This window comes from Octopus bimaculoides, chromosome 3 (genome assembly GCF_001194135.2).
Source record: "Octopus bimaculoides isolate UCB-OBI-ISO-001 chromosome 3, ASM119413v2, whole genome shotgun sequence".
Taxonomy (NCBI): domain Eukaryota; kingdom Metazoa; phylum Mollusca; class Cephalopoda; order Octopoda; family Octopodidae; genus Octopus; species Octopus bimaculoides.
The window spans coordinates 87528109-87551174 of NC_068983.1; the positions used below are offsets into that span (position 1 = coordinate 87528109).

Consider the following 23066-nt stretch of genomic DNA (forward strand, 5'->3'; position numbering starts at 1 on the left):
GAAATGGATCACATCTTGTGTCTATTAAAACCTAAATTGTTCTCAACATGAAATATAGCAGCATACCAAAAACGTGAGCGGGCAAGACATTTAAAATCACCTAAACAAGCATTATTAAACAGGAACTAGTTTCGGATTTAACAAATTCTTACCATTTGTCTATTTCTCATCAGCCTGATTTGTAATGAGCCGTAATCATCAGAATCGTATACAGAGTTGCCCACCGCCATTGGTGCGCGTGTATATGGTTCTGCTAATTACAGCTTAATGGTAAAATTATATATGTGTGTGTGTGTGTGTGTGTGTGTGTGTGTGTGTGTATGTCCCCCACCACTGCTTGACATCCAGTATTGGTGTGTTTATATCCCCATAACTTGGCAATTTGGCAGAAGGGACCGATAGAATAAGTACTAGGCTTAAAAAAAGAAGTCGTGGGGTCAATTTGTTCAAATAAAACCCTTCAAGGCAGTGCCCCAGCATGGCCACAGTCAAATGACTGAAATAAGTAAAAGATAAAAAATATATCCATATCTTTATTGGGGGTCATTGTCTTGAAGATTCTACTCAAAGAAATCAACCCCAGTACTTTTTAAGCCAGGTACTTATTCTGGTGGTCTCTTTTTTGAAGCCGCTAAGTTACAGGAACAAAAACAAACCAACATAGGTTGACAAGTCGTGGTGTTGGACAAACATAAAAACACACATATAGATGATGCGATTCCACACAGTTTCCTTCTGTCAAATTTACTCACAGAGAATTGATTGGCCCAGGGCTGACATAGAACACTCTTGGCCATGGTGCTGAAACTGTGGCTTCAAAGCAAGCTTCTAAATCACACACCTATATATATGTATATATATTACACACCTCTTTTGTCATCAGACCCTACCTGCCATCACTCCCTTCGATATTCTCTCAGCTTCAATCCTCCACTCCAGTCATTATTTCTTCTGTAATACTCTTGTTCCCTTCACCTCCTCTAGTTTGTCTGTCATTACCTATTCTTTTCATCTTGGTCACATTGCCTTGAATGAACAATATAGAGCAGTGAGGTAGAAGGTAACCTCACTTGCACTGGTGACATGAAAAAATGCACACAGGAAGGAGGAAAGACAAATATATGGTTCAGAGGGCCTTTTAGTCTTTTAGAAGACATAACAACTTAACTTCTTTTGTACTGGAACCATGGTAAACTGTACTCACTACATTCTGTAAAGCGATTTGTGTTAGGAAGGGCATCCAACAATACCAAATAAACTAATAATATCCAACAATATCAAATAAACTAATAAGGGAATATGCAAACAAGATGTGGTCTTCCAACCTGTCTAGGTGAAGAGTGTCTCTGAATATAGATTGCCATGTCCAACTCATTCCAAAATGGAAAGCAGATGTAAAATGATAATGTTATATGACAAATATACATAATATATATATGTTGCACTAATAAATGACAATGTCATATATATATGTAGAGAGAGAGGGAGTGGGAAGAGGGCATATGTACTGGGAAATTAAGATAAACACCAGTATAAATATTTAGTGCCTTATTGCATTTTGTTAAAGAGATCTCTGTAACAAAATGCAATAAGGAACTAAATATGTATATTGGTGTTTATCTTAATTTTTCACTATATGTGCTCTATATATAACTAGAAACACTATTAAGTACAGTAGTTGACTAGCCACTAAAGTGAAAGATGACTGGATACGTGTAGCTCTAACTCATACAGTAGTAGTGTTGTACCCCCTCACACACACACATAATCTGTCCTCTGTCAAAACCCTCACACTCTCACCATGTCCACCTCAGTCCTCATCTCTAATCATCTGTAACACTATTTACATGCATTTCCAAACTTACCTATTTACGAACCCTTTCAGTTGCTCTTTCTCTATTCTCTCTCTTACATTCCCTTGTACATTGAGGATATCCCCAGCTCTCTCTCTTCTCTTTGCAAGTTCCTGTCCCAGTTCCTATGCTTCTATCATACTCTCACATACTGAAGCAGTTATGAAAAGCTATCAAGACCAAACACCCAGGAAAACTAATGAATGGGGTCTTGTTTCATCAGGACAATGCTCCAGCATGCAAATCCCTAGTTTCAGTGGTTGTTGTGCATGGTTGTGGCTTTAAACTGGTCGATCACCATCCCTAATCTCCTGATTTATTCCCATCTGACTATATTCACTCAGTTGTAAGTACTTGGTAACCTCAGTGCAATGAAAAGAAAAACACCCAGTACATACTGCACAGTGGTTGGAGTTAGGAATTGCATCCAGCTGTAGGAACCATGTCAAAGCAGACACTGGAGCTTGGCACAATCCTCTGGCTCATTTGTTGAAAGCACCTGGCCCATGCCAGTATGGATGATGAATGTTAGATTATGATAATGATGGTGTGTGCATGCTTGCACGTATCCATGCGTGTGTGTTCAGAAAATGCAAAAATGAAATCTAAATAGTCATTCAATAATGGTTTCATTTTTTGGCACAAGGCCAGCAAGTTTGGCGTAAGTTGATACTTATTTTATTGATCCTGAAAGAATGAAAGGCAAAGTCAACCATGGAGGGATTTGGACACAAAATATAAAGACAGATGATATTGCCAGGCATGATAACAATTCTGCCAGCTTATGTTCATTCTCAATCTCTTTTTTTTTTTTTTGAGATTTTAGCATCAACATCAGTTAGTAGTAAGACTAATTATGCTGTTATATGCAGAATTATTTCATGTTTTGCAGTATTACTATTATATATATGTTGGTAACAGTTAGTTACAACTAATATTATTGGTTATAATTAATGCTTTTAATTACCTTGGGAACTGGTATTGGTCTCACTGGAGGCTTGGGTGTATTAGGTAGACTGATGCTCCATTTGTTGTATGGATCCCCTTCATAAGTACACTGTATGTTTAAAATTGTTGAACAAATTTCTTTCTCAGTTAAATTACTTTTAGAAAGCACATAGAGGGTTTCAGGCTGAAAATTTAATAGAATATATACATATATAGAATAGTAGCAATGTGTAACATATTAAATATGCTTAAATATAATATAGAAAGATGCTTTCATACATACAAGGGGTGGTTGAAAAGTTCATAGACTTACCAAGATACCCTCATGAAATGTGACCAAATAAAGTCTATTTTTCAACATAGCCTCTCTCCCCACTGTAGTCTACATACTTCTTCCATCGGTGTTGCAGCACTTGGATCCCATTGGTGAAGCTTTTATCATGTTGGTCAAAAAATTCATGAACAGCAAATATGACATCATTATCACTGTGATACTGGTTCCCAGCCAAGCGCTTTTTCATGTTAGGGAACAGGTGATAGTCAGATGGGGCAAAATCAGGAGCAGAAGGAGGGTGATCAATTAGTTCAAAGCCACACTCATGCACAGCAGCCATTGAAACCAGGGACTTACATGCTGGAGCATTGTCCTGATGAAACAAGACCCCTTTCATTAGTTTTCCTCAGCATTTCATTTTGATAGCCTTTTGTAACTGCCTCAGTAAGTTGGCATAGTACTCTCCACTGATGTGTGGTCCTTTTGAAGAAAGTCAATAAGCATAGTGCCTTTTGCATCCCAAAAAACTGAGGCCATCACTTTCCCTGCAGATGAAATGACCTTGGCCTTCTTTGGAGTAGGTTGGCGGGGGTGTTTCCACTGCATTGATTGTCTCTTTGTTTTTGGTTCAAAGTGATGTACCTAACACTCATCCTGGTTTAGGAAACATTCAAGAAAACATTCAAGAAAACCATGTCAGATCTGATCAACTTGGTGTGCTTTTGATCAGGTGTCAAATGTGACACCCACCAAACGGAAACATTTGTCATGCCAAGTTCATTGTGCATAATATTCTCAACTCTCTCATGGGATATGCTAATAGCATAGGCGGCAGGATGTCCAGACCCTGGGTCAGCTTCAACACTCCCCCTTCCCCTCTTAAATTCAGATGTTAACTTTTGCATTGTTGATAAAGCTGGCATGTCATCCCCAATTGTAGTGAACATGTCAGCATGAATGCCCTTAGGGGCTAAACCCTCTTTCTGCAGGTACTTGATAGCACCTCAATGCCAAATTTTGTCCATTTTCAAAAGAAGTTGCTACTAGTTACTTTTGAAGTTTTCTTTGAACAGCCAGATGTCATTTTACTTAGAAAGAAACAATGCAGTTATTAATAAGAACAGGTAAAATTACTGCATGCAAGATTTCACACCTCTAGCATCAATCATTCATAGTCAGCCCATGAACTTTTCAGCCCACCCTCGTATACATGCACATATATGCTTTCAATGAGATATATAGTCTTTTAAGTAAATTAAAAGAAATGACAGCTGTGGAGTTCGAATTCAGAACATAACTATGTAACACATCTTGTTTTGGCATTCCACTTACCTTACTGGTCACTGCACACTCACTTGTCATATATAAATGCATGGACAGACAGACAGACAGACAGACAGACAGACAGACAGACAGACAGACAGACACACACGCACACAAAGGAGAACCAGAATATTAAATTACATTAATAAAATGACACTAATATGAGTGTCAAAGTGTATTACTTACTTGGAATTCTTTGACAACATCAGCACATACTTTACGACTTTCAATGTAGAAATGTATACAAGCTTCTTTGATGATTTCACCAATGAGTGAACTTTGGGGATTACTCTTCAATATCTTTCGGAAAAATACAATTGCTGATTCACAAGCAAGGCATTTCAGAGAAAGTTTCAAGGAACGCTTTTCTACTTGATGGTGAAGTGGAGAAGTTGTAACAAAAGCCACCCAAGACACAAGCAAAACAGCTGGTATAACATAATAGAGTTTCATCATTGATAAATTTCTGGAATAGAAAAAGAAAAAGGGAAAATTTATATCATAAAACAAAAGTAAACTATGAACTATTAAAGAATAAAAAAATCCTCTTTCATTAGTTACTTATTTCAGTCTTTGGACTATGGCCAAACTGGGGCACTACCATGAAGTATGTAGTCAAACAAATTGACCTCAGTACTTTATGGGGATGTAAACAAACAACACAAACAGATGCACATGCACACACATAAATAGACTTCTTTCAGTTTCTGTTTACCATGTAACATATTTTTAAGCCTGATACTTATTCTATTGGTATTTTCTCTTGCTGAATTGCTAAGTTACAGGGACATAAAACAAACTAACACTGGTTGTCAAGTAGTGATGTGGGGACAAACACACACACACACATGATGGGCTTCTTTCAGTTTCTGTCTACCAAATCCACTCATAAGGTTTTGGTTGACCTGAGGCTATAGTAAAAGACATTAGCTCAAGGTGCCATGCAATGGGACTGAACCCAGAACCATGTGGTTGGGAAGTAAACTTCTTACCACACAGCCATGCCTATACCTATACATCAAGATAAAAATTAATTCTGTAAATTTCAGAATTAGGAATCTGACAAAACAATGAAATGATTGAAGCTTATATCTAACCTAATCATTGTTATTGTTTTTATTTGTGTTGTCAGAGAGTTCTCATTTAATGAGCATTGTATTAAAAAATGTGCAAGTTCCACTTGCATTCTATTCATGATTAGCAGTTAACCATTGTTATGTACAATGATCCTTTAACTTGGCAATTGTCCACGAGACTTGTAAATAAAGGCAGAGAAGTCTGCAAACCACTACCACATGGTTTTTGACAAAAACAGAACTAAAGATTATAGATATTATAACAGTTAATGATCCTTGTGGCCAAAACCACAACAACCACAACAACCACAACATATCATGACTGAACTTTGTCACCAATTGTTATAGTCTCTATCAAACCACTGGAAATGTTAGAGAAAGAGAACTAGATAACCCATTTATTAACAATTTCACATTAGCTTTCCAGTGTTAGTTGTAGCTGACTGGGTTTGCAAAATATCAGAGTAAATATTCAATAATGGAATTATTTCCTTAAATACCAACCAACCAGCCAACCAACCAAAATTGGAAACATTTATTGTGGAGGGAACATGTGGAAGGGGTAGACCAAAAAGATGTGGAATGAAGTGGTGAGAAAGGATCTTCAGATGCTGGGCTTCACAGAGGGGATGATGAGAGACCAAGACTTCTGGCAGTTTGTTGTGCTTGAGAAGATGCATCAAGCTAAGTAAAATCGCAGTTGTCTTTGCATACAGGCATGTCCCCAACATCCCACTTCAGCTGAACAATGCTAATCTTGTGGGTGTAGGTGCCACATAAAAAAAACCATCCAGTATACTCTGTAAAGTGGTTGGCTTTAAGAAGGGAATCCAGCCGAAGAAACTATGCCAAAACAGACATGAAGCCTGGGCAGCTTTTCAGCTGGCCAGTCCCTGTTAAACAGTCCAACACATGGCAACATGGAAAACAGATATTAAATGATGATGATTAATTTTTATGTTGTTAAATTAAAATAGAAATAATAATTGAATTTTTAAATATCTAAGAAGAGAATTGTTAATAAGATTGATATCTTCCAGCATTTGGAATTTATATCTATAATGTGGCTGTGTGGTAAGAAATTTGTTCCCTAAATACATGGTTTTGAGTTCAGTTCTTGGGTAAGTGTCTTTCTTCTATACTCTAGGGCTGACAAAAGCCTTATGCGTGGATGTGGTAGATGGAAACTGAGGGAGTGTGTGTGTGCGTGTGTGTGCATGAGTGCGTGTTTTTGTGTTTGTCCCTCAGTAACTTAGTAGGTTGGTGAAAGAGACTGATAAAATAAATACCATAAGTACTGTGGTCGATTTGATTGACTAAAACCCTTAAAGGTGGTCCCAAGCATGACTGCAATCTAATAACCATACGTACCAGACAAATGTAAGAAACAAATCTATCCATACCCAGAAGAAAACTGCCTGCACATAGAATGCAATTAACCTTAGTTTGGAAATAAAGATTCTTAGTTCAAATGCAGGAATAAAACATATGATGGTAATAAATCAAATTATGAAAATGTAAAGTAAATTGTAAATAATGACATGGAAGATGAAGTTGATAGTCTCCAAAACTCTATCCTGTTAGGAATGTTCATGTTTTAACATTGTAAAAATGAAATCAAAAATAAACAAACTGAATTTGAAATATAATGTGAAGAACCATTGATCTGTTTTTTAATTTCACTTTTTACTTTCATTTATAAACAACACTTTAATTTTAAATTATAACATTTAAATACAAAGAAACAGGAAAAAAAAAACAAGAAAAAGAAAAGAGAAAAAGAAAGAAAGAAACTAAGTGGGGGTAAAGCAGCAGAAGATGGAGGGGTGGATGTGGCACGTACGCTAGAACAAATAGTGTGCTCAGCCGTGCTCTGCAATAATGATCTGTTTATACTGTACATGCTATTAAGAATAATTAACTTGGCTAATGAGTATTAAATCAGATGTGATATACTGAAGGGTAATAACACAGGAGACAAGACTAATTTGTTTCATGAAGGATGCAGACAGTTTTCAGATAGATACAAAATATTAGATGAAAGGAAATGAAATTTTTCTTAAGATTCTAAAATTCACAACTTAGTCAAGGTCATTAACAATTTGAAATGATTGCATGTCACAATAAAACAAATATATACAAGTAGACAGATATATTTTTTTAACGCGTAAGAACTGATAGAACAGCATATATAGGAGAAAATCCTTACAGAGCAGAAAAATCTGTCAGCAGCCAGCCATGAATCTCATACATTGAAAAAATATATCTTTCTTCTTGTACTAAGACACATTCCAGTGCTTCAGAAACACATTTACGTTTGTTTACATGTGATGTAATTTCTATACATATATAAGGTTTTATATATTGTTTTATGTTTCAGCCTTAAGGCTGGGGTCACAAAAGTGACAGAGGCTGCTGACTAGCATCGCTTGTGCAAAAATACGAGTTAAATTAACTCTAAAGCTACTAAAGCCCTATACTTAATGACTGATAAAGGGAGGAAAGTCCCTAATGCCTAGGGTTAACTCAACTTCATTTGTCAATCTTATAAGAAAAACCATTGAAATCATGTGCTGATTTTCAAAAGGATAAAAGTGTAAACAACAAATTAAGAGGGTGGCTTATTAGCAATTAGAACCTAATGGCAAAATTAATAGAGATCACAAAAGTGACAGAGGTTGCTGGCTAGCATCGCTTATGCTAACATAAGAGTTAAATTAACTCTAAAACCACTAAAGCACTATACTTTGTCAGTCATTAAGTATAATGCTTTAGTGGCTTTCTCTCTCTATATATACAGTATGTATAAACATCATCGTTTTAGTGTCAACTTTTCCATGTTTGTGTAGGTCAGATGAAATTTGTTGAAGCACATTTTCTGATTGACTACTTTACTTGTGATCGTCAAGACTTAATTGCAAGCAAGATGATATTTTTCCCAACATTGTTTTGATGGAAGGTTGCAAACATGTAACACTAGATGTATAATGGCGGCCTTTGTTTACAATTAGTATGATCACATCAAGATGACAGACACCAACACACATATACATACACAAACATGCACATATACATGTGATGGGCTTCTTTTCAGTTTCTGTTGACGAATTTTATTTTCAAAGTTTTGGTTGGCCAGGGGCTATAGTAGAAGATGCTGGCCCAAGGTGCTGCACAGGGGGACCGAACCTGAAACTGTTAATATCTAGATCTGCACCCGGTGAGGAAAATTTCCCACAGTAATATGAAATTAAAGTGGTTTTTTTTTTTTGAAAGTTACAAAAAAATATGAGTTTTGTCCAGAAGTGTGTCCGGGGAAACCGCGCTGGTGAAGTTTAGAGGGGATGTGCTCGAGAAATGTATAGAAATTAAAGGAGTGGCTGCGTGGTAAGTAGCTTGCTTACCAACATATACACATATACACACATATATACATATACACACATATACATATACACAAAGATCACACTCACATAAATTCACACATACAGATCTCACATATAAACATGACACAAGTAACAATACCCACACACACATATAAATACACCCAATCTTACTCAGGTCAAGATTATGTAGTTTTATAATATTCAAACCAACTATTACTTTCAGGAGATGGGCTTTTTCCTGTTTTAGTTGCTCTATAGCCTTAGTAGTTTTTTCTAGGTTGATCCATCCAGTTCTGCTTTATCTATTGTGAGAGGTAATGAATTGTTGAATTGAGGAACATGCAGGGAGCATTAAAGAGATTCTGGAAATGTTTCTATCACTTGTCTAGTAGAAATATAATCTTGAAGAGTACCAGCCTGTCTGCACTATGCAAGGAATTCTGGAGTTTTTGTGAAAGGCTGTAGGCAGCCTTTAGGGCCTCATAAAACCCTGAACTATAGTCCATCATGGCAGACAAACACTGCCCAGAAAGCCAATGTGAATTCAGAGCTAACAGGAACATCACAAACCTGGAGTTATTCTTAGGCAGCTCCAACAGAACATGAGAGGCATACAAGTAATGTTTGTTGCTGTTACCAAAGCACTTGGTACTGAGCAGGAAAGATCTGGGAACACAGAATGGGACTAAGATACCCCACCTACTTCATAAATTTCTCAGAATGGTCATCTATCAATATGAAGATCAGCATAGCCAAGTTAGCCACTACAAAATACTTTCAGAACCTTTCCAAACAGGAAAGAGGGTACAGCAATACTGAATCCCTTCAGCATAATGACTGTAAGGTCCACAGAAGACTTTCATGGGGAAGCTGGTCTCGTCATCCGATACCATCATGATGGTAGCCAGTTAGATCTGAGATATCTTCAATAACATACTAGAGTAACTCATTCAGGAGCTGCTGCAGTCAAGCTTGTCTGCCTCTACTGGTTTTGTCTACCTGCAGTAGACACAGACAAACCCTTTCTCAATTCACTGCTTGCACACACACACACACACACACACACACACACACACACAGTGCCAAGAAGAGCTTGGCTCAGTCATCAGTTTACCAGCCCCTGTCGAAAGCAGCCAACCCATGCCAGCATGGAAGATAGATGCTAAATAATGATGATGATGACACAGAAAGAAAGTTGAATGGAGACAATTTCCTAACAAAAAAGTCATCTACTAGCTCAAAGTTTTCAAAGATATGTGGAATAAAAAAATCTCTTACATGATAAACAGATAAGAATTATCAAAAAGAAGGGTGTCTGGCTGTAAAACAATGCTTCAGTAATGTGTATTTATCTAATCTTATCTAGTATTAATATGAGGAAATGCATTAACAACAAATGGTGCACTTACAGATACACACACATATACATATACACGGTTAAAGTGATCTTAATTATCACCATTACCTTATCAGTACTCCAATCAATATCATCCACATGTCAAATGTTGACTCACACAAGATATTTTACAACAGCAGCAAAAAATTTTGAGTGTTAGGAGCTCAATTTCATATCCTCATGACAGAAAATTCATTGTAATGAATTTCATTGTAATTAAGCTCATTTAGTGTTGTTTCAATAGAATTGTGGCCAGAGACTGAAAACAATTTTGTTACATTGGTATTTTGTATTATGTAATTTTACCTCTGCATGCATCCCACATTATTAAGCAAATCAACCTTCTCTCAATAAATAAATATATATTCGTTCAAAACCAGTTGTTTTCCCACTGTCTGTTGGCAACTTTTATCTGCGCACATTCTGTTAAAATAAATTGGATCTGCACAGATGAAAACAAACAGCAGCCATTGTTGTGTAGCAGCAACATTTCTGCTGTCCCAAATTATTAAGCAGGTGCCCAATTTAAGTCTCATTATGGGTCAGAAACGTGATCTTACCTCAAATGAGAAGTCTACCATAGTGTCAGAGTTTGGAAAAGGAAAAACAACCATGGAAATATCAAAAATACTGGGAAGAGATCACTGAATAGTGAAGAAATTTGTGCAGTCTCCTATTTCTCTTTGGTCAAGGGCAGATAAGGGTAAGTCAAGGATTGTTTCGAATCATACTTTGTCACGTGTGAAAAGGGAAGTTGTGCGGAATCCATGTCTGACAAGTAGAGAAGTCTTCAAATAGAAGACGTATGGAAAATTACCAGGCGTCACCTCTTGAAGCAGGTAGCCAGGAATGTTAAACCTGTTACAAGGTCCCCTCTGAAAGTTGTTCATAAGCAGAAGAGACTGAAATGGGCAGAAGAATATATTAAGATAGATTTTTCAACAGTTCTGTTCATTGACGAATGCTATGCTACCCTTGATGGACCAGGTGGCTGGAGTAAATGTTGGGTACCGATCAGCATGAACCATCCTCATCGTTTGAAATGCCAACAGAGGGGAGGTGGGGTCATGTTATCGGCTGGCATCATTGGTAGTATGATCGTCAGGCCATGGGAAGTCCCAGGTGCCATTAAGATGACATCGAAAACATATGTTACCTTCTTAAAGGACAATTTCCAACTGTGGTTCAAAAAGTAAAAACTTTCATTCAAGAGAAAACTGGTCTTCATGCAAGATAAAGCCCCACCTCATGCAGCGAAGAATTCTAAGGAGTGCCTGCAGCAAATAGGCTTCTCTTGCAGGTTGATTGACAGAGTGGCTACCTTGTTCCCCAGACTTAAACCTGATCGAGAACATGTGGAATATCCTAAAGAGGCGCATTTACCAAGATGGACAGCAGTTTTCAAGTAAAGTTGTCCTCGGAGATGCTGCTCAAAGCATGACACAAGAGGATATCATCACCTTGACAAATTCAATGAATCAGCACTTAAGAAAGGTTGTTGCATGTGGAGGATCATACATCAAACATTAGGAGCTGTATGACATCATAATCCCATGATTATTTTCATTTGAACATATTATTATGTTTACCATTAAGTCCTTTATGAATAATTTTGTTTGTTAAACCATCATTGTTGAATTAAATAAATGTTTGCTTTGACTTGATCATCATTTTTATTATACTTGCCTAATAGTTCATGACAGTGAAAATGTTGCCCAATCACAAAAATGAGCGCCAAATGTTGACATCTGCATGGCACCTGTGCCCTGTGTCGCCTTCCTGGCACTTGTGCCAGTGGCACATGTAAAGACATTTGAGCGAGGTCGTTGCCAGTGCCGCTGGACTGGCTCCTGTGCAGGTGGCACGTAAAATACACCGTTTTGAGCGTGGCCGTTGCCAGTACCGCCTGACTGGCATTCGTGCTGGTGGCACATAAAAGCACCCACTACACTCTCGGAGTGGTTGGCATTAGGAAGGGCATCCAGCTGTAGAAACTCTGTCAGATCAGATTGGAGCCTGGTGCAGCTATCTGGCTCACCAGTCCTCAGTCAAATCGTCCAACCCATGCTAGCATGGAAAGCGGATGTTAAACGATGATGATGATGACGATGAGAATGTGCATAGATAGGTGTTGCCAACAGTCAGTGGACTGATCTCAAGGGCCTTGATTTTTAACATTTATACAAGTCTCAGACAATTATATCATCTACATACAATCTTGGAGTATTGGAATATGCAGATGAGCTTCAAAAGGGGACAACTTGGATTATAACCCTATCTACATGAATGTATATATTCATATCTATATACACATGTGTGTGTGTGTGTGTGTATATATACACACACACACACTCACACTTTATTTGTATATTTACATACATAGCTTATATGAACAAAATAAAGCAGCAATTCAGTTCAATTGAACTGAGATTTTCAAAAGAAATGTCAAGTAAATTACAAAACTAACCAGTTAAAATTGTGTACATAATGAGAAAGACAGTAAACATGTAGGTTTTGCCTATATTTGTTTGGCAGATTGGCATTATATTTCATCACATACTATGTAATGGAAGAAGGAGAAAAGGAAGGTGATGATCACCCAGTTGTAAAATACTGCCTCAATAGGTCTTCATTCAACCTATGACAGTGTAGAGAAGTGGATGTAAAAATTAAATGAATAAATATGTGCATGTATGTATGTACATATACATATAAATACACACACACACACACACAAACGTGTATGTGCAATCTTGCATATTTATCACTTTACATGGTAAACACTGTTGGTAAAAATCCAATCATACTTGTGTGCGGTAAGTATGTTTCTCATTCCAAAAATATCCATCTCCTGTTCTTTCCGAAAAGTGCATTTGTTACTATTTCTAGTAAAATCAATGTTCTCATCAGGTTTTCATTTGACATCACTCAGAAATATGCCAATACTCTTTATGTGTTTTCTTTTTTCTAAACCGCATCAACTCTTTTAAGAAAATGCATAGATTTGCAGCATAATCAGTATATATTTTACAGTATTCATTTATTCATTTGTTACCTTTTGTGGACAATGGAATCATTGATAAAATGTTTGTTGTTAGATAATCACTGTTTCATAGCATGTCACAGATCGAAAGTGACAATCTAGTCTCTAAGTGTATTTCAAGGGACTTCATTCTTAAAGTAACAGACTTTTGTTTTTTTTTATTGATTTATATCTTTTGCTGGTGAGGCTGTGTAGTAAGAAGCTTACTTCCCAACCACATGGTTCTGGGTTCAGTCCCACTGCATGGCACCTTGGCAAGTGTCTTCTACTATAGCCTTGGGTAGAACAAAGCCTTGTGAGTGGATTTGGTAGACAGAAACTGAAAGAAGCTCATCATATACATACATACATATATATATGTATATATGTATATATGTATGTATTATGTGTATGTGTGTGTGTGTGTGTGTGTGTGTGTAGGTGTGCGTTTGTGTGTGTATCTTTGTGTTTGTCCCCCCATCACCACTTGTCAACCCGTGTTGGTGTGTTTACATCCCCATGACCTAGCAGTTCGGCAAAGAGAACAATACAATAAGTACTAGGCTTAAAACAATCAGTCCTGAGATCAATCTGTTCAATCAAAACTCTTCAAGGTGGTGCTTCAGCATTGCCACAGTCAACTGACTGAAACAAATAAAAGAAAAAGAATAAAAGAATAAATATATTGATGAAAGAGCTATCCATTGTTATTATCATCACATAAAGGCGACAGGCTGGCAGAACTGTTATCACACTGAACAAAATGCTTCATGACATTTTGTTTGTCTTTACATTCTGAGTTCAAATTCCACCGAGGTCAACTTTGCCTTTCATCCTTTCGGGGTGGATAAATTAAAGTATCAGCTGAATACTGGGGTTGATATAATCAGCTTACTCCTCCCCTTAAACTGCTGGCCCTGTGCCAAAATTTGAAACCAATTATTATCATCACATCTGCTTCATGAACCACTATTTTAGACAGATACGCTTGTTATGTCAACTCTAACTTTCAAGTAATGCACTTTATTTCTCTGATCTTTTTGCATTGAACTGCAAAGTAACTATTAATAGAATATGCTACATACATACATATGCTACAATGTGCATTTTCACAGTTTCCATCTACCAGAATCCACTCCAAAGGTCAACTCAAGGCCATGAAGGAAGAAATTTACTCAAGTAATGTGCATAGGGATCAAACCTAAACCATATGGCTGTAAAACGAATTTCTCTACCACAGGGCCATACCTCAACAACTTTTTTAGTTATGTCCCTTTAGGCTCCAAGTTCAAATCTGCCAAGTTAGAGATAGTGAAGACAGTGATAAAATGTACCATTAACACATAGTGCCAAAAAATATAACACAAAGATAAGGTAAAAGAAAAACAAATTGAATTACACTCATAAAATACAAGAACTTAGTAGGAAAAGTATCATGTTTCAAACAGATGGACTTCTTCTGAAAGAATAGTCAAAGAAAGAAAAAAATGCAGAAGTAGAAGGACACAAGTGACTCCATCAAACAGTACACTTGGAGCAGTTTGGTTGTCTCTGATATTATATGTATGTGTGTGTGTGTGTATATATATATATATATATATATATATATATATATATAATTATAATTTTCTAATTTATATATATATATATATAGGGATTTACTTTTTGTAATGAGATAAAAAAACCAAGGCTGTGTATATTTTATATACACTGACCAGCCAGAGAAGTAGCAGTTTTTTTGATCATTTTGGCAATTTCATGGCAATATGTTTCTGCAGTAATGGTTTTTCTGGGTTTTAAGAAGTTATAGTGGATGAGTCCAGCAGTACACCACCAAACAGTCACCATAACTTTTTTTTTGAAGAGCTCAGGTTTAGGGAAGGTTTTTGGTACTTCACTGTGAAGAACATTTTTTATTATCATACAGAATCCACTTTTCATCGCAAATTACAATACGAACCCATACACATACATGAAACCTCTTGGACAGCCACATGATGTCAACAACAACTACCATGATGGCAACACTATGGGCAAATACACATACACAGAGGAATATAGAAACTTTATTAATAAAGCATATTACTATACCTCCAGTATTCGAATATTATTTTTTCCACCTTTTTTCACATTTATGTGCTGGTATGTATGCATGTGTGTGTGTGTGTGTATGCCTATATCTGTGTATATGTATTATATATATGTATTATATTTATGTATAAATATGTATGTATTTATATGTATGCATTTATGTACTTGTTTGTATAAGTAGAATCCTGGTTCCAATAAAAATATTTGTTTTTTTTCTCACTTTCCTTCCGTTATGTAGTACGTGATGAAATATGATACCCATCTGCCAAACAAATATAGGCAAAACCTACATGTTTACTGTCTTTCTGTTTATGTACACAACTTTAACTGGTTAGTTGCGTAAACCAGAACCATGTAGTTGGGAAGCAAACTTCTATCACACCGCTATGCCTGCCCTGAAACTGTCAGATTAAATGATTTAGCCATTCCTTCATATTGCTTCTGTTGCTATTCATTGTCATTAACATTCCCCTATTCTAATGACCAACATCCTCCAATTTTTCAAGTAAGGTAATTTTTTTTATGTCACAAGTGGATACTTACAGGATATATCATTTACAAATAAGCAACAGAGTAACTCAAGGTCTGAGAGTTTTGTGCATTGGCACTTATCAAACTAATCTCTACATATACTCATATTTTGAGTTTTATTTATCCTGTATGCACCAACATACATATGTGTGTGCGTGTGTATTGGGTCATCTCATAAATAATGTGGTTTTTTCAACTGCATGAACTAAAAGTTGGAGGGGGACAGGATAAACTAACAGGATGAGTAAAACGTAAGCAACATTTTGTAACGCCTTCTTTTGCAGGAAACTATCAAGGTACTTGAAAAAGTGGTAGTCGGTAGGAGAAAGGTCTGGGGAATAAGCTAGGTAGGGAAGAACTCCGTTGGCGAGTTCCCTCAACTTCTGGAGCATCATTAGTGAAACATATGGTTGAGCATTGTCATGGAGAATGACTGGCCTTCTTCTGTTGACCAGGTGGAAAAGTAGCAGTTTTTTTAATCATTTTGGCAATTTCATGGCAATATGTTTCTGCAGTAATGGTTTTTCCAGGTTTTAAGAAGTTATAGTGGATGAGTGCAGCAGTACACCACCAAACAGTCACCATAACCTTCTTTTTGAAGAGCTCGGGTTTAGAGAAGGTTTTTGGTGCTTCACTTTGGTCCAACCACTGCAAAGAACATTTTTTATTATAGCACAGAATCCACTTTCCATTGCAAGTTACAATATGGTCGAGAAATGGATCGGTCTGGTTACGGAGAAGAAGTGACGAGCAAATTTCATATCTGTGCATTCCCTGATTTTCATTCAAATCATGTGGTACCCATTTGTCAAGCTTTTTTGATTTTCCGATCACATGCAAATGGTTGCAGGCAGTCTTTTGGCTAACGTGAAATTCTTTTGCCAGTTCTCAAGTGGTTGTACATGGATCTTTCTCAATGACAGTCTCTAATTGATTGTCATTGATGACAAAAGGGCGTCCACTATGCTCATGATCTTCAAGGCTCAGGTCTCCACTGTGAAATCATTTAAACCATTTTTGAACTGACCACTCACTGTCATTTCCTCACCAAACGTTTCATTGATATCATGAGCAGTTTCAGCTGTTTTATGTCCTTTTTCAAGTTGAAGCAAAATTGCTTAAATATTGCACTTTGGCAGTTCCATTCCAGATGATTGCAACAATAGTGAAAAGAATAACAATGTTAATTTATTGGTGCATTTGGGCAAGTCTATGTCTGTATTATCAGACAATTTCAAAAAAATGTTTAAAAAATTTCAAAACTCTACAAAAATCCAGTACAAATTCTTCATGGTTCAAAACGTTGTTTACTTTCTACTTAACCTGATACCTGCATCAACTTGCTATAAAAGCAGGTAGTAATTTTACCTTGTCCTTATTCTTAGTGCAAGTTTTGAAGAGTACAATGCGATTTTAACAGTTATTTTTTCAAAGCTATAATGGAAATGACAAAGGATCATATTCAGCATATTTTGCTTCATGTGTTCAATAAAGAAAACAACGTAACAGAAAGTGCGAGGAATATTAATGCAGTATATGGGGATCGGGCAATAAGCGTAAGCCAGTGTCAATGGAGGTTCCAGAAATTCCGAGCCAGGAACTACAGCCTAGAAGGCGGCGAGCTGGCAGAAACGTTAGCACTCCGGACGAAATACTTAATGGTATTTTGTCTGCCGTTACGTTCTGAGTTCAAATTCTGCCGAGGTCGACTTTGCCTTTCATCCTTTCAGGGTCAATAAAATTAAGGACCAGTTACGCACTGGGGTCAATGTAATCGACTTAATCCCTTTGTCTGTCCTTGTTTGTCCCCTCTATGTTTAGCCCCTTGTGGGCAATAAAGAAATAAGAAACTACAGCCTAGAAGATGAGCCTTGTCCTGGAAGATATGTAGAGCTCGACAAGGACATCCTACAAACTCTGGTGGAACAAAATTCCATCGTAACTGTTGAGGAACTAGCAGAGAAGCTTGGATTTGGTCATTCAACCATTCATCAACACCTGCATGCCATCAGAAAAGTCAGCAAATTGGGTCAATGAGTTCCTCACAAACTGTCTGAGTCTAATCATGTGCAGAGAGTGAATGAGTGCTCTTCTTTGTGGTCATGTCTCATGAATGAACCTTTTTTTTGGACTGAATAGTGACTGGTGACAAGAAATGGGTTCTCTATAAAAATGTCAAGCACCAAAGACAGTGGGTAGGGAAATGAGAAATACCGACACCCAGGTTAAAGAAGATCTTCACTCACGTAAGGTGTTGTTATCTGTTTGGTAGGATATGAAAGGTCTAGTCCACTTTGAACTTTTAAACCCAAACCAAATGATAAGCTTGAATGGCTTAAGTCAGCACTAGAAGAAAAATGACCATCTTTGGTTTCAAGACGAAAGGTGTTCTTCCATCAAGATAATGCTTGGCCACATACAGTGAGGATGACATTTCAAAGGCTGGAGCAGTTTGAATGGGAAAAGACTACCCTACCCACCATATTTGCTGAACATTGCCCCATCTGATTATCATATATTCTGCAGTCTTCAAAATCATTTGGATGGATAAATATGAATACTGTACACGATGTCAGAAAAGTACTAGAAAAGTATTTTTCGTCACAGACATGTGAATTTTGGAAGAGGGGCTTTGCAAGTCTACCTGATAGATGGAAGAGCATTGTAGAAAATGAAGGAGAGTATATTTTACATTTAAAAAGAACTTTGTTTATCTTAATTTTGAAAAATAAAAGCAGTATAAAGAAACTGCATTATTCATGGGATGACCCAATATATATCTCAATATATAAAATCTGTTCTGTCTGTCTGTTTGTGCACTTATAACTCAAGTATTGTTCATTCGATCGTGCTGAAATTTTAAACATGGATACATGAGAGAGCGGGGCATTCCGTAATCTAAAAAGATTTTCAAAATTGTTAGTTTCGAAGTGAGAATTGCTATTTTTGTAATCTTTATGTTCTGTTTGTTCCTCCATTAAAACAACTAGTTACTCAGACAGTCGGCACATACCATTTCGCTAGCAACAAGGGGAGTACAGGATGACAGCCAGCTAAAATCGTTGCTATGCTGTCTCTCTTCTTTCCTCTCTCTGTGGGGTTAATAATCTTAATCTTTAGTTACAGTTTCTCATTCAAACTACATAATAGGTAGAATTGCTGGATTAAGACAGTAGGGTGTTTTGAGGGAGACTTGCCCCAACAGGTCTTCACAAGCAGAGTTTAGTGCCCAATGAAGGAGAGGTTGGCATGGGTGCCAGTTGTCAAATTTGGTTAGATTTCTGTTTCAAATTCACTTGCCTCAAGCAGAGTTTAGTGTCCAATGAAGTAAAGATACGAATAAGTGAGCTGGCTACACTTCTGGCAGAGGCCACAGATTATGCTCTTACTTGGCGGGTCTTCTCATGCACAGCATATTTCCAAAGGTCACGGTCAATAGTCATTGCCTCGCTGAGGCCTAAAGTTCGAAGGTCGTGCTTCACCACCTCATCCCAGGTCTTCCTGGGTCTACTTCTTCCACAGGTTCCCTCAACCGCTAAGGTGTGGCACTTTTTCACACAGCTCTTTGTCACCAGCAGAGGTAAGAGCTCTCTGAACTTTGCTCAGGCTATTCTTATTCTAGCAGCTACACTTTCAGTGCACCCTCTCCCGCTACTAACTACTATAGTTTACCAATAAATAGGAAAGTATAAATATATTGTAAACATGATAGAAAGTACAAATGGTAGAAGGAGGTCTATAAACCTATACAGCTCCATTGACTAGAGATAATGATAAATGACCAGCTTGAAAAAGCTGATTTGAATCACTAAAAAGGGTGAATAGTAACTTGACCTAGTTCTTCTGAACTATGCCTATCCCTTATCCAGTGAGGTCAAAAATCAGCCTCTAGCTATTTTTGAACAGAATCCAAGACACATAGGCAACAATTAAATTGAAATGAACTCTCCATCTGTTAGGATATATGAAAAAATAATGGGCAATTTTTACCTTGATAAACTTTTGCCCTGACGAAGGGTTTTTGTATTTTCAAATTCATAATGCAATTAAATTGCATAAACATGGATTTAAGTAATTACAACCAAAACATACGTAGGCAACATGAATTGACTATTATTATAATAAATACATTGATTATTCTGAGTACACTTTCTCCAATTTCTTTGCATTGTTAAATTCTTCCTCTATATCAAAAAGATGAAAACATTTATAGTGACAACTGGGACTTCAAGATTGTAAGGTACTAATCATCGGAGGAAAACATATATATATATAACGAGTGTTAAATAAATCTATGTTTTCCTCCGATGATTAGTACCTTACAATCTTGAAGTCCCAGTTGTCACTATAAATGTTTTCAACTGGGACTTCAAGATTGTAAGGTACTAATCATCGGAGGAAAACATAGACTTATTTAACACTCGTTCTATGTTTTCCTCTGATGATTAGTACCTTACAATCTTGAAGTCCCAGTTGTCACTATAAATGTTTTCATCTTTTATATATATATATATAAATTTAAATGAGAGCTCAAAACTGATCCATTGAAAGTACTTTATTATAATAATAATGAAAATGACCTATGATCATTTTGATGCAATATCCAGATTGATTCATGCATATTATAAAATATGGGATACTGCATCTCCTCAGGGCCTTATTATTATTAGTAGTAGGCAGACAATAAAAATAGATAACATTCATATACAATTTTCATAGTTGACCTATGAAAACATGCAAAAAAAACAGTTGAAAAGACATGAGATGATATACAACCGTACATCATAATGGTGTTGAAATCATATATATATATATATATATATATATATACACACATATATACATATATATACACACACATATATATACATACATACTGTTGATATTATGCAAAAGTGCTGTAAGTCCAAAACGTTGCTTTTTCAGAAAATGAAAAAATAGTCTCACCATTCCATAGCAAGACCGTTGTACTACACCTTGACAATTTTTGATATTTTGGCATCTGAAACAACTGGATATATGATAGTTCAACCAAAAGAACTGGCTATTGCAAGCAAAAATAAATATTGAAAAAAACGCATTTGGCCAAATTTGGACATACAACAGTTTAACATAATAGCAATGATATATATATATATATATATATACATAGCTCAATTTAATTTTAATTTTTTATAAATTGATTTTAATTGAGTTTTTACCTGTAATTTTGGATTTTGTCCCTAATGTTATTATATTTATATATATATATATATATATATATATATATATATATATATATATATATATATATATATATATATATATATGGGCATTTACATTCTTAACTGTATAAACAATGAATTTCCTGAATTAGAGAGTGGATTGTACTGGCTGATATGCTTTTCACTATCCATAGGTCTAGCAATGTTAATCTTGAAAGGTCCTGGAAAAATTTAAAAAATTTTTTGAAGTCAATCACCATGAAAAATGAATTTAGTAAGGTTAACTTCCTTTTATGTTGCTCTAAGTTTAAGTTCAGAAGTATACCAGCCATATCATGAACTGAATGAATACTTAAGGCATGTAAACAGAATTTCTAATCATCCTAGAAACATTAACTCTGTCAACATGTACCTTGAGGCTTTCTGCTAATGGAAATGTATTTAGACAAAACGTTATCTGAAACTGAGTATAAGGAAATTAAATATGATAAGCCTTGATAGGTTTACCTATCATACATCAAGCAATCTTATTTAAGTAAAGTAAACAATAACAAGAATAATAACGCTAATATGATAGGTAAGCAAATGAGTCTTAAAGATAAACATACTGATACAATACCTTTGATTAATATTGAGGTAACTCTGAAGATAGTAAAGGTATGGTTGGTATAAACATTACTAACAATAATAATAAGTATATAGATATGAATAACTTAAATTATAGGAATTATGGCTAGAGAACATCTAAATTTCGCAATAAAATTAAGGATTTAGGACATGATTGGTAATTTCACAAATGTTAATACTCATTTCAAATTTATGGTAATTAAATTATTTAATCATCATAAAGTAAAATTTTCCTAGTCAACCATCAGAAAATTGGCAGAAATTATCACAGCACATGACAAAAGCAAAATTAGAGAGTATTAGCAGAAAGACTGCCCTCCGGGCAGTTTTCTCCTAGCCACATGGTATTTCCACATTTGATTCCCAATTCTAAAAATTTTTATATTTTAAGTCTAATTACTTTTTCATAGTAAATATTGCTTTCATTATTTTATCACAGCCATAATCTCTCTTTTTTAAACAAGCATCAAGATAGGCCAACTATGTTTAATGTGCCAAAAAATAGCAGCAATCACATAGAGATATTTTAATAACTACAGCATATCAAATAGCCATAGCAACAAATTCACTTGCTAATTCTCAGATAGCAATGGAAAGGAAATAAGTCACATGAGTTTGAAGCTTCAGTAAGTTTTAATAAGTTGTCAAATATAACTTATTTTCAATAGGTATAAACAATAAACAGAGGGCATTTAAGTCAACGAAATACCTGATTTCCTCATCTATAACTATAGTATAGCTGAGTTTGTGATATGAGTGAATAAATGCCTTTGTAATTTCAGAAACAAACTTATGTATCCTTTAGAAAATCAGTGTTTAAGAACAAATCTAGTATATCAATGTATGGTAATTGCATGGGATTGTATGTGTTATTACATCAGTTCTTCTGTTACAATTTGGAAATCTAGATTACATAATTATTCTTCTTCATTCAAGTTTAAGAGAAAATGTAATTCTACAAATCTTAGTAAATGAATTTGAGATTTGAAGGACAGGAACATTAACTACGATGTGAGGTGGCCCCTTATAATAACACTTCCCTGTATAATACAGGTAATTTTAAATGTGATCTTCACTTTGAGGAAATGTATTATATAATTACTTAAAAATTAAAATTATTAAATTCTACAACCAATCTTACATTGAAATGTCATAAATGTAGAAAAACATTTAAATATTTCAATAATAAATAATAACTCCTTCATTATAACTGCTTTTCTTATTATTTAATAAGCATAATTTTTAAAATTTAAAAAGAAAAATTTATTTCTAGCATACATTAAAAGCCAAATAACTAACAGTACTGATGTAACATTTCTATGTTTATTTTTCATTCTT

The 23066-nt window shown here is 35.6% G+C and overlaps 1 protein-coding gene across 2 annotated transcripts in view; it reads right to left on the bottom strand.

Annotated features, from left to right (window-relative positions):
- The window catches only part of LOC106880962 (sphingomyelin phosphodiesterase), a 76991-nt gene that overhangs the window by 35681 nt on the left and 18244 nt on the right, over nt 1-23066 (bottom strand). For both annotated transcript variants that reach the window (XM_052966269.1, XM_052966270.1), the window contains exons 2-3: nt 4585-4864; nt 2821-2985 (exon numbers count right to left, since the gene is read on the bottom strand). In XM_052966269.1, the coding sequence (XP_052822229.1) occupies nt 2821-2985; nt 4585-4854 (435 nt within the window). In that variant the 5' untranslated portion in view covers nt 4855-4864. The remainder of the gene's footprint in view (nt 1-2820; nt 2986-4584; nt 4865-23066) is intronic.